This window comes from Equus quagga, unplaced genomic scaffold (genome assembly GCF_021613505.1).
Source record: "Equus quagga isolate Etosha38 unplaced genomic scaffold, UCLA_HA_Equagga_1.0 252_RagTag, whole genome shotgun sequence".
In the NCBI taxonomy this organism is placed as follows: domain Eukaryota; kingdom Metazoa; phylum Chordata; class Mammalia; order Perissodactyla; family Equidae; genus Equus; species Equus quagga.
In genome coordinates, this window is record NW_025799860.1 from 1,754,069 (window position 1) to 1,766,603 (window position 12,535).

General features: G+C 38.5%; 1 protein-coding gene across 6 annotated transcripts in view; it reads left to right on the forward strand.

Moving 5' to 3' along the window:
• The first annotated feature begins 874 nt into the window (after positions 1–874).
• LOC124233820 (cyclin-T2) overlaps positions 875–12,535 on the forward strand; it is a 39,855-nt gene continuing 28,194 nt past the window's right edge. For 2 of the 6 annotated variants that reach the window (XM_046651045.1, XM_046651047.1), the window contains exons 1-2: positions 875–1,044; positions 1,884–1,965. In XM_046651045.1, the coding sequence (XP_046507001.1) occupies positions 887–1,044; positions 1,884–1,965 (240 nt within the window). In that variant the 5' untranslated portion in view covers positions 875–886. Of the gene's footprint in view, positions 1,045–1,767; positions 1,966–12,535 lie in introns of all 6 variants that reach the window. The other 4 variants (XM_046651046.1, XM_046651049.1, XM_046651051.1 and 1 more) reach the window with 4 other exon arrangements.

The following is a 12,535-nucleotide window of genomic DNA, read 5'->3' on the forward strand; positions in this document are numbered from 1 at the left end:
ACGATAAAATTTGTACTCAGTTCCTCTTGCTCTATCTGCTTCTCCTTAACGTTCTCTTTTAAATCATAGCATGGTTTTAAAACACACTACTGATAAGCACTCGAAAGCTAGTTTTAGAAATTCAGCTCTAGTCACTAATTGGACAATCCTAGCAAATAACCTTAAAAAATAAACCCAACGCCTGCGTGGTTGTGAGATTCAAACAAGATAACGTAGGGACAAAAGCACTTAAGCACGGCATAAACGTGGAAGAGTCCTATGCACTCTTCCCCAGGTAGGTCCTTCCCAGAGCCGCCCGCTGGGCGGAGGCTGTTCGTCAAGGACACGAGAGTCGAACGCTACATCACGCGCACCAACGGTAGAGAAAGATGGAAGTTGTGGCGTGGGGCTGCACAAAAGCAAGGTTTTTGTCTTTTTAAAGGGCCGCTAAACGCTCGACCCGAGAACTCGCCGGATTTCACAGTCCACACCCAGGCACCATGGCGCAGCCGCCGCCCGCGTCTCTCGGCCCCCGACCCTAGGCCGGCCTCTTCCCTCCTCTCCTCCCCGCCCCTCTGCCCCTCCAATCCTAGGGCCGGCATGCACCGCGCCGACCTTTTCCTTCCGAGCCGACCCCCACCTTCGGCGCCTGCAAATGACAAGCGGCGCGGAGCATTGTGGTCCCGCGCGCGAGAGCGAGGCCGGGGGCAGGAAAAAGAAAGCAAAAGACTAGGGCGAGCCGGTAGGGAGGCCCCCGCGCACGCGCACGGGCGGCGGCGGGGGTGAAAAGGGGCGGTGCGTCATCTACGGCGAGCGGAGTGGGGCGTGGCCGTGCGGCCTTGGCGGGGAGTCCGCGAGCCGGGAGGGGAGGGGGGTGGGTAAGGGAGCGGGCGGAGGAGGAAGTGTCATGGCGTCGGGCCGTGGAGCTTCTTCTCGCTGGTTCTTTACTCGGGAACAGCTGGAGAACACGCCGAGCCGCCGCTGCGGAGTAGAGGCGGATAAAGAGCTCTCGTACCGCCAGCAGGCGGCCAACCTCATCCAGGACATGGGACAACGTCTCAATGTGTATCCTTTCCTGTTCTTGGCCTTCCTCCGCTCACGCCCTGTCCTCCTCACAACTCGCCCGGTCGCTGGGCCTGGTGGCCCGCGAACATGGCGCCGCCACCTCGGCCTGCATGGGCTTCGGCCACGCCGTGAGGGAAGGCAGGCTCAGGCTCGGGCTCGGGAGGCCGCGAGCGGCAGCGGAGGAGGGGAGGAGGAGAGGCGTCCGGGAACGCGGGCTGGGAGGCTGCGTTGTGTAATCTGTTTGGGCCCGCGCGTGGTGGCGGCGGCGGGGGCTGGGAGTGCTGCCCAGGCGAGAGGAGAATGTTAGGCATTATCGTAGAAAAGAGGCGGCTGCTTCGACTTCTCTTCCGAGAAGGGGTTAAGAGTAGGAAGGTTAGCGATGCTGAAAGGTCTGAGTGTTTTCCGCAGCCTTTCCCCGCGCCCCTCGCGGGTTTGATGGCGGTTCTCTTGTACCTTGGGAGCGCACTGGAGGTCTTTATGTTCTTGGTGTGGTTTTGTATGGGTGTGCGCGCGCGCGTTTCAACTGTTTGATTTTGAGATTAGTCAGTCGTAGCCATTGATAAATCCTTCCTGGGCTCGCTTAATAGCAATATGAGCGTGAAATGCTCAGCAGTTAGCTATTATTACTGTTTATTTAGCGTCGAGCCTTTTCTCTCCCTCCCCACACCCCACCACAGCCCTGCGGGTTTTTTGTTTTTGTTTTGTTTCGTTAACAGTTTTTGGTTTGGTTTTGAGCCGGCGGCGTTGAAAAAGAACTATAGATCGGGAATTTTCCATCAGAATTGTTTTGCAAGTGAGATCTTCTTCTTCTCAGATATTTCCTAAATGATACGTTCCAGCTCTCAGCTTACAATAAACACTGCAATTGTTTATATGCACAGATTTTATATGCACCATTCTTTCACCAAATTCAATAGAAATGTAAGTACTGTTTTATTGTCTGTTTTTGTCTACCACTAAATTTTAAGGTAAATCGATACGCAGAAACAAGTTAGTTGATCGTTGATTTTATTGTTGGATTTAGTGTTGTAAGTTAACGGTGAAAGCAATATGCATGATAAATGTTTTGCTTCAAATGCAGGGTGATTGATTTTTTGATTGGTGATGACGCGCTGCCAGGCACTGTGTTAGCTTCTGCCAGGTCTTTTGAGCTAAAAGATAAGAAACATTTCTCTATTCAGCATTCTTACATCGGTATTAAGTTTTTCATTTAAATTCATCAAATTGTTTAATAATTTCAAATTAACGTACAGTGTATTTTAGGCAAGCCTAGTCGTTCTGTTGTGTATTTTAATCTTACTCAGCTCATATTTCGAATATTGTGAATCGGGCTTAATTTAATTGCAATATTCTCTTGAAATGACCCTTTAAAAGAGTTAAATGTTCAGAAATATTTCATTTGCTTAAGATGTCAAAAGTTCCTGTTTATGACACATTAGCATTAATTGTCTACTTAAATTTTTAGTGATTCAAATGTCAAATCTTGCTTCAAACACACAATGTCAGAGGTTTGTCTATGTATATGTAGTTTTGAAGTAAAACTTAACCTCGTATACTAAGATACTGATTTTGAACATAACCTGTAAATCTTGACAAATTGAGTAATGGCGTTTAGTTGAAATTTGTTTTTTAAGTTATGAAAGATGTGACTTTGGTGTCTGTTCTTTTCAGAGTAACATGCATACTGTCTTGCATCTGTTAACAAAGAAAGTCGTGTATTGTTTAGAAATGTTTAACCCCATCTTAAATCTCACTGTATTTTTTGCTCTTTTTATCACAACTGTGTTTAGAATGCAATTCTGAAAGGTGTGTGTAGAAAAATAGACCATGGAAGACTTTATGCTATTTGTGGATTGTCATTAGGACTTTTTTGCTAAGAAAACTGTGAAAAGGTCCTTAAAATATTCTTTTTTTGGATTGGAAGGAAAAGCTTCGAGGTTTAGATTGATTCCTATTTTAATCTTTTCTGATTATAAGTCTGATTTGATTTATCAGATTGGCATGTAAGTTTATCTTGAACAATATACATTTTGGTCTCTTGCAGTCCTGGTTCCTTCTACTCTTCCTCTTTTAAATCTGTGTGATTCTTGCTCTGTTTCCATCTTCCTAGTTATTTCTTGTGCACAGAACTTAGGTCAATGATAGTGTTATGGAAGAGAGGAAGCCTTTTTGATAATAACATTTAGATTGAAGGAATTAAATTTTTATTTAAATTGTCTCCAAAGGGAGTGGTGAACTAATGAATACCAATATAAATGTGGCTTTCCTTAAGTAGCCCTTGAAAATGTTGGTCAAATCACAAGTCAAAATAGTTCTGGAAATTCTTTATGTGGGTATAGATGTCCCATTTGCTGAATCAGGCGTACTTTTTTCTATTTCTAGTAAATAGTCTCACCACAAGACTTTTTTGAACCCTCGCTCTTTCATAATTTGTCTCTCTGGCCTGGTTGGTGTACTTTAAAACAAATTATCTTGCTTTCAGCCAAAATTCACAGTTTTGATTTTAAATTGACTAGTGAAGCCCAGGTCACTTGGATTCTGACTTCCACTATTTTATTTAAATGCCGTCATTCAATTAAAAAGCCAGAGTATTAATTTTTAATGCCCTACTTAGTGTCTCATATGTACATGAAAGTAAACCAGCATTTTACATTGAGTCGTTATTAGGACAGTTGAAATCTCATCTTAATTTCTATTTTGAAAAGTAGCATTGCACCCTTCATATCTAGCTTTTGTCTTTTTTACCTTTGCTATTATATCAAAAGAGATTTTAATATTTGTGTTGATGCATTAGCATCAATTGCACAGCCTCACTCTTTTATCTTTTTTTCCCCCCCATTCTTTTAGGGTGAAGGGGGTGGTCTCAAATTGAATCTGAGTCACTTTTAAATTCATAGTACCCCACATTGTTGGGAAAATTTTTCTTATAGGGTTATAATGGAATGTCATAGTAAACTTAACAAAAAGCATGAATCTTCACCATAAAATAAACTGAACGCCATTCAGTAAATTAAACCCTAACAAGCTTAAATTTTAAGATGCTAGTGGCAAACTATATCTAGTTTTATAATAAATATCATGCTTTGATTATATTAAAATTTTTTCAATATTTCTCTGGCTTCATTTTATTTCTCACATTGACGAAGGCAAAAAAAATCTCCTAAAAGTAAAGTGCTGTTATATTTAAGAATAAAGTCAGTGTCCACATGTGTTGGTGACCCAGAAACTGTCTTTTATCATTGGGTTCTATTGTCAGTTTCTTGGAGGGTTGGATCACTATCAGCAGTAAATGACTTTTATGCGTAACCTAATTAGATCAGTCTACCCTTTGCTCACTGGATGTAGTGAGGTTCATGTAATTGTGATTAGTAATTAAAGAATGGCTTTGCTGGATCAAGCTCAAGATAAATCTAGTAAAGTATAAAAAGCTCTGGAAGCAACAGTGCCTCCAAGGTATACACTGGAAGAGCATCTTCCCCAATGTCAATCTTAGAATAGATGTTGACCCAGCTTCTCTTAGAAACTGTATTCATTAATTTGGTTAGTCAAGTTTATGATAGATTTGTTTCTTATGTTAATTCCAAGTCTAATAGTTTCTCTTAAAATCAGGTTGTAAAGAGCACACTCTTCTGAGTGTTTGTTGGTCATGATCTATTATCATAGTATGTCTCCAACTCACAGGGTCATTTTAATCTTTATTTCCCTCAGTTCCATTGCCTCTCTTTTGAGCTGCAGTGGTTGGAGCTGTTTATAATATGCCAGATTTAAATGTATTATAGTTCCGATTTAAATGTATTGTAGTTCTGTTTAAGGTTCCAAGAGTACACGGTTAGTTAAGGACCGGTTTCGGGACTAATGATTTTAAGGAATGACTGTAATGACTTCTAAGAATGCATCATCCATGTCATAGCTCAGTTTCATTTTATACATTTAAGGTAGATTGGTCAGCTGCTGCACGTAAGCAAATGTGTATGTTTGTGCTAAATTTTGATTACCACTTTTTACTTACAGTCTCAATTAACTTGTAGATGTCATCTGAAAATTTGAGGATGTTCTTTTTGCATTCTTTTCTTCCCCTGTAGAGACTTTAACAATTTATAGGGAGGACATTCTTTCTGTATGCAGAGAAGTGCTCACAATCTCTGTTGTTTGTCTGATAATATAGCACTCTCCCATTATAATTTTTAATAATAGTCCTTGCCGTAGAAATTTATTCAGGACTTTTTTTTTAGATTTTACCCAGTTTACACTAACTGTGTTTATTTATAGTCAAATTACTCATAAAATTGTCATGGACGATTGCCTTTTGTGAAAGAAAACAAACATTTTTGGGGAATTGGTTAGCACTCCCCCCAGAAAGAAACACATTTAAACTAGAAGGTAAGCACTGTAAAGGCAGGGGTTTTTTGTTTATTTTCTTTCTTTTTTTGGCTTTACTCCCTGTTGTGTCACCAGTACCTTACATAGAGTACTCAGTAACTGTTTGTCCGTAGCATCGATCAAATCTTGTTGCTCACAGGTCTGTTGAATGAATCCTTAGACATTTTCCTCTACCTACATCCTCCTCACATAGGTGCACTTAAAATGTTTTCTTTTATTATTGAAAACTAGTATAGGAATATGGTAAATGAAAACAGTAGACAAAGGGATATGATAAACCTCCCTTGATCCAAGTGTGTAAGCCCTCTGCCCTATAGCATTTGCTGTTAACAGATTTTGTGTACTTTTTCAGAAATATTTTTTGCTTGTGCAAAAATATATGATATGTATATATCTTTTTCAACACAGAAAAGGGTTTTTTCCCCTAACAGTTCTTACATCTAGCACACAGCAGCAATCTGAGAACCTACAGAATTGGACTGGTCCTTGGTGGGGTTAAGTGTGGCTGTTTCTGGGGAAGTAAATTTTAAAATGACACCAGAAGGGATATTAGAGATTGACCCAGTATTTCTCAACCGGGAGCAGTTTTGCCCACCATGGGACATTGGGCACTGTCCAGAGATATTTTTCATTGTCAAATGAGGGGGAAGGCGTGCTACTGGCATCTAATGGTTAGAAGCCAAGGATATTGCTAAATATCCTACAATGCCCAGGACAGCCCCCCATAACAAAAAGTTACTGGTCCAAAATGTCATTGGTGCTGAGGTTGAGAAAACCCTAAAGAGTTGAGGGAAGGAGACTGAAGCTGTATCATCTTCACTAGATTAATTTTTAGTGTTTGGTGAATTTAATCTGTTCTAGTAAAAAATGTCTGTCTGTCTGAAATTCCTCGGGACCTTAAGGACAAAGATCACGTTTGTAATCTTTTTCTAATTGAGGGCTTTAGGGAAACTATTTTTGGTATTCCTAAAATCTAAAGTTTAATTTGTTAATAAAGGTTGCCTTTCTGTGAAGTACTGTTTCTCTTAGCCTCTATTTTGAGCTCTTTATGAATTTCTCATTATAATATGAGTAAATACCTTCCTGGTTTGCCTTTTAACTTTGTTTTCCGTGGTTTTTTTGACATAAAGTGATTTGGTTAATCATATCTGCTAGTCTTTCATTTTGCTTTATTACCTCTATGCTTATCTGGAGATAAGTGTCCACCTGTATTTATTTACTGATTTCATGGGAAGAGTATCTTGGTTTGGTTGTTTTTCCTTCTTAGGTTTATTTTGGTATGCGGTTCTTAAACATTTGTTTGAGGTTGATGTCCCCTTAATGCAGATAAGGAAGAATCATAAAGGTCAAATACCTTGTCTGAAGTCACAGAGTGACAGAAGCAAAAATCACACCCAGATCTAGACTCCGTAGCTCATGCAATTATCGCCACTATAAAATCCTCAAGTATTTGTTACTAGAAATCTTTTCGTGTCCCTGAAGTTTTTCACTGAAAGCAGTATGTGTAAAGCTTTTGTGATGTGCCGCTTGTGATTCACCAGCCACCTGGATCAGAATTATCAGGATGCTTGTTAAAAATATACTTTACTGGGCTGTGCCTTAGACCTATGTAATCAGGGTATTTGTAGCAGGACCTGGGATTGTTTACCTTAACAAGCTTCCCAGGTGATACTCATGTCTGCCAGAGTTGAAGACCATTGGTTTAAATTTTGCTTTTTCCTCTGTCTCTCTCGGAATCCATTGTTATACTCTGGTCATATTTTATAGGAGTCAAATCAGCATGTGTTTCAATCCTTTACCTTCTAAAGTGCCTTGTGAAATCTGAGTGGTTGTTTATGTTATAGCTCACTTCTACTTCTGCCTTTTCATTTAATGAAGCAATTAATCCAGGAATAATCTTATTCAAAATCCATTAATACTGTGGGGAAATACTGCAGTGCCGTCCAGTAGAACTTTCTGCAGTAATGGACTATTCTGTATCTTTGCTGTTCAAAATGACAGATAACTAACCAAACACCTGTTTCCTGGACTGTAAATTTGAGATTATGAGACTAGATGATTTCTAAATTCCTTTTCAACTATAAGTTGCATGGATGACAATTTATGAAACTCTCACTGTAACAGGCACTTTACTCATCTCAACTAAAGCATTATCCTCCTGAGGAAACAGATGCAGTTACTAAGTGACTTGTCCAAAATCAGAGCACCCGTTACGTGATTGGCATTTGAACCCACGTCCCTTGCCTGATCCTATGCTGTAGTTCTCACTTTTGTCCTACCCTAATATGTTTAAGAAATAGGACACACTAACTATGATGCCAGTGGTTTCTAAGGAGGAGATGAGTAGACAAGTAAACAATGAAAATACTCTCTGGTTTTGATTTGCTTACCTCATTGGATAAAATCCAGTGAAGTCCTCTTTTAAATTAGGCCCCACATTCCTCTTTCAGTCATATATCAGTCTTAGCATTTATGCATTGTGCATCTCTATTTTTCCGTATGGTGCTTTCTCGGTGCTTTCTCTCTGCTTTCCATGTGAGTGTGATGTGTCAGGTTTTAAGACTCAGCTGAAGTTCCACCTCTTCATAAAGCATTCCCCAAATAACTCCAGTCTTCCACTTCTAAATTTCTATCTCAGATTTTATCTTTTGGGTCCTATTCACATCCTATTGTATTCCATCTGTTTGGAGTCGTTTAGTGTTATAGCATAACTGCATATGTGAGATGAAGGGTTTTCCCCTTTTATTATAAAATAAAACACAAACATATAAAACCACCAGACAGAGTATAGCTTAATGAATTATTATAAGGCAGACAACCTTGTAACCACCACTCAAGTCAAGAAAAAGAACTTTGGTAACTACCCGACAAGTGCCTTCATGTGTCGTCCTGATGTCAACCCCTTCCCTCCCTCTACAAAGTAACCAGTATCCTTGTTATATAGTAATCACTTTCTTCAGTTTCTTTATAGTTTTGTCATCCAACTCTGCGTTCCCAAACACCTCAGTGTAGTCTTGCCCATTATTAAAAATTTTGATATGTCTTTTAAGTCTCTCAGTATACTGGTTTCCCCTCCATCCCTTTCTTTCACTTAAATTTTACCTATTGGAGGACCTAAGGCATTAGACCTGTAGAGTTTCCAACTGTCTGGATCTTGCTGATTTTATACTTATGGTGCAGTTAAATCACTTTCTTTTGGTCTTGTATTCTCTGCAGATTGCCAGTTGGATTCAGAAATTTGATCAGACTCATTTTAGATCAGTTTAGCAAGACTACAGGTGGTGTTATGTTCTTTCATCAAGAGGCACCTAATTTGTCTCTCTTTTTGAGGTGTTAGCAGCTGTTAATATTCAGTGCCTAGATCCTTTCATTGGTGATACTATAATTCTGTCATTTCTTCTTCATTTATTAATTGGGATATTTTTATAATGAAATGCTGTGAATCATCCACTATTTCAACACTCAGTGGTACAGTTCCTATAGACAAGGCAGGATAAATACTTGATGTTTGACCTATATTTACCACCTTTGTTGAGATATAATTCACATACCATGTATTTCACCCATTGAAAGCTTGCAGTTCAATGGTGTTTTCATATATTCACAGTTATGCATCAATTTTAGAAATTTTCATTACCCCAAGAAGAAAAACCACAACCTTTAGCCTTCTCTCCCCATTCTTCCCCCCAGGCTATTCTAGACATTTCCTATAAATGGAGTCATACAACTTATGGTCCTTTGTGACTGGCCTCCTTCACTTAGCACGTTTTCAAGGTTTATCTGTGTTGTGGCTTGTATTAGTGCTTGATTTATTTTTCTTGCTGAACTACCATGACACCTCATTTTATATATCCATTCATCAGTTGATAGGCATTTGGATTGTTTTCACTTTTTGGTTATTAGATTGCTGGTATGAACATTTACGTTTAAGTTTTTGTGTGGACGTATGTTTTGGTTTCTCTTGGGTATATACCCGGGAGCTGAATTGATGGACCATATGGTAATTCTATACCCTAATAATCTTGGATGGCTTCTTCACTGTCTGTTATAGCAAGACACTCCAGTTTCGTCTTCTACATTTCCTGCTCCATAGGTGGAACTGGTCATTTCTTTGAGAAACCCTGCCCACTTTTAATAGGAAGTGGTATTTTAAGACCACAACCTAGACACTAGGTATGGTCATTCTTACTACGTTGCTCTTGTTTCTAGGCATCTTCAGTAAACAGAGTTAGGAAATATATAGTACAGTAAATAATATGTTCACTATGTGCATCCATATATTGGATGTTTATTATTCATTTACACATGAAATACGTGTTAGCTGGACTTGTTATATGTTTATTTGAAATATGTATTTGAATACGTCAGGAGTTCATTCTGATTTAAGACAGCATTTTTTACTTACTCTCTTTTGTATTACATCTCTGTGACCTTTCTTTCACACCAAAAATTTTAGTTCTCAAGAATGTAGGATGATACAATTTAAATATCTCATAAGTACTTGTTAACTTAATCCCACATTACACAAATAAGTTTCAGAATAACAGTACTACCAGCACCAATATAATTATTGAGAAGAGTTAAATGTTTTTGCTTTGCTCTCCCCTCTCACCCCTGATTTTTAAAAGTTGTACTATATCTACATTATGTTAAATAGCCATTACAAAACTCTCCCTTTTAATCCTCACTTAATCTTAGTTCTGCTAGTAACTATATATTTGTTATTCACTACCAGTGCTTATGTTGAAGTCTCTGTAGTCATTTGAATCATTTGAAGTTCTCTTGAACATCATGGAAACAATGTTCTCTGAGTCTTTACATGTTGATAATAGTTTGTGCTCTTCATACTCAAGGTCAGTTTTGCTGGATATAAAATTCTTGGCTCATGCTTTCTTTTCTTGAGTATCTTAAATATGTAACAACTCTTTTCTGGCATAAAGCATTTCTGGCAGTTTGGGTGGTGATCCAGTTTTCTTAAATTTATTTTTGCCTAAATGGCCAGATGATTTTTTTTCCTTTAAAATCATGTATTTTGAGATTGATGGATAGGCCACAAGTCACATAGGACAGCAGATATATATGGGTCTGATGATAACCATCATTCAGACCTTCTCATCAGCAGCACAGTGCAGGGAGCTGCTGGCCCCAAGATGTGGCCTGGTGGGTGAGACAGACCATATCCAGGCCAGGTAGCAAATTGTGCATGCATGTGCTGTGCTCACTCAGAATCCTGGTTTCCTGTACTCTGACCTCTAGTCCAGGCAGAGTAGGAATAGACCTGGCAACAGATGGGGACTAAGAAAACAAAAAAAATAATTCTAGTAATTTTACTACAATGTGTCTTGATGTTGATTGTTCTGGGTTAATATACTTCGGTGTGTGATATCCTCTTTCAATATGTGCTTCCACATCTCTTTTGCTTAGGTTTCATGTTTTGAATCATTTTCTTAATGTCTCTTAGTTTGGAGGTAGGTTACCTTTTTAGTTTCTTGTTGGGTGGTAAAATATACATAAAATTTATCATTTTAACTATTTTTAGGTGTACAGTGGCATTAAGTATATTCACATTGTTGTGCAACCATCACCACCAGCCATCTTCAGAAGATTTTTTCTTCTCAAACTGAAACTGTACTCATTAATCAAACTCCATATTCTCCTCTCCCCCAGCCCCTGGAACCACCATTCTACTCTCTCTGAATTTTACTGTTCTTGGTGTCTCATATAAGTGGAATCATACAGTATTTGTCCTTTTGTGTCTGGCTTATTTTCACTTAATGTCTTCAAGATTCATCCATGTTGTAACATGTGTCAGAATTTCATTCCTTTTTAAGGGTGAATTATATTCCATGGTATGTATGAACCACACTTTGTTGATCCATATATCCATCAATGGACAGTTGGATTCCTTTTACCTTTTGGCTGTTGTGAATAATGCTACTATGAACATGGGTCTACAAATATCTTGCTCAAGTCCTTGCTTTTAGTTGTTTTGGATATGTACCCAGAAGTGGAATTCTGGATCATGTTGTAAGTCTGTGTTTAATTTTTAGAGGAATTACCGTATTATTTTCCACAGAGACAGTACCATCTTACATTCCCACTAGCAAAGCACAAGGGTGTCAGTTTCTCTACATCCACACCAATACTTGCTCTTTTCTGGTTTTCTGATGATAACCATCCTGATGGCTGTGAAGGGGTATTTCATTGTAGTTTTGATTTCTGTTTCTCTTATAACTACTGATGTTGAGCGTCTTTTCATGTGCTTGTTGGCATTTATGTATCTTCTTTGGAGAAATATCTATTCAAGCAAGTCCTTTGTCATTTTTTTATTAGGGTTTTTTATTGTTAAGTTGTAGGAGTTCTTTGTATATTCTGGATATTAGTTAATCCTGTATCAGGTACATGATTTTAAAATATTTTCTCCCATTTTGTGGGCTGTCTTCACTTTTTTGGTGTACAAAAGTTTTTAATTTTGATGAGGTCCAATTTACCTATTTTTTCTGTGGTTGCTTGCACTTTTGGTGTCATACCTGAGAAATCATTGCCAAATCCAAAGTCATGAAGCTTTTCCTATTTCCAAGAATTTTATAGTTTTAGTTCTTACATTTGGGTCTTTGATCCGTGGTGAGTTAATTTTTGTATGTGATGTAAGGTAAGGGTGTGATTTCATTCTTTTGCATGCGGATATCTAGTTTTACCAGTACCATTTGTTGGAAAAAAAATTTTAAGTAATTCTTTATAGTGTGATTTTGTTGCTTTAGGGACAACTGTTCTAATTTTTTGTCATAGTATCTTTATATGACCTAAATACTCTTCTGTTGCTCACTTTTATAACAGATTAGTTTTCCTGAGCTTTAAGATGTGCTTCAGAGTAGTTTTTCTAACTTCACAGAGCTCCCTTTTCTTTTGTATAATATTCAGAAATGTACCAGCTTGCTTTCTGAGGTTTCCTGACTGTGTTTCCCTCTCTCATTTTTATCTTCTCTTTCACTTGTCCCTATCCTGCCAATTTTGTTTTTGTTCCCAGAGGTTTCTCTTCAATATGGAATCCTGGCAGAATGCCTTGGGAGATCATAGAAGTTAGCTTCAACCCTTTAAGCCCCATTCTAGG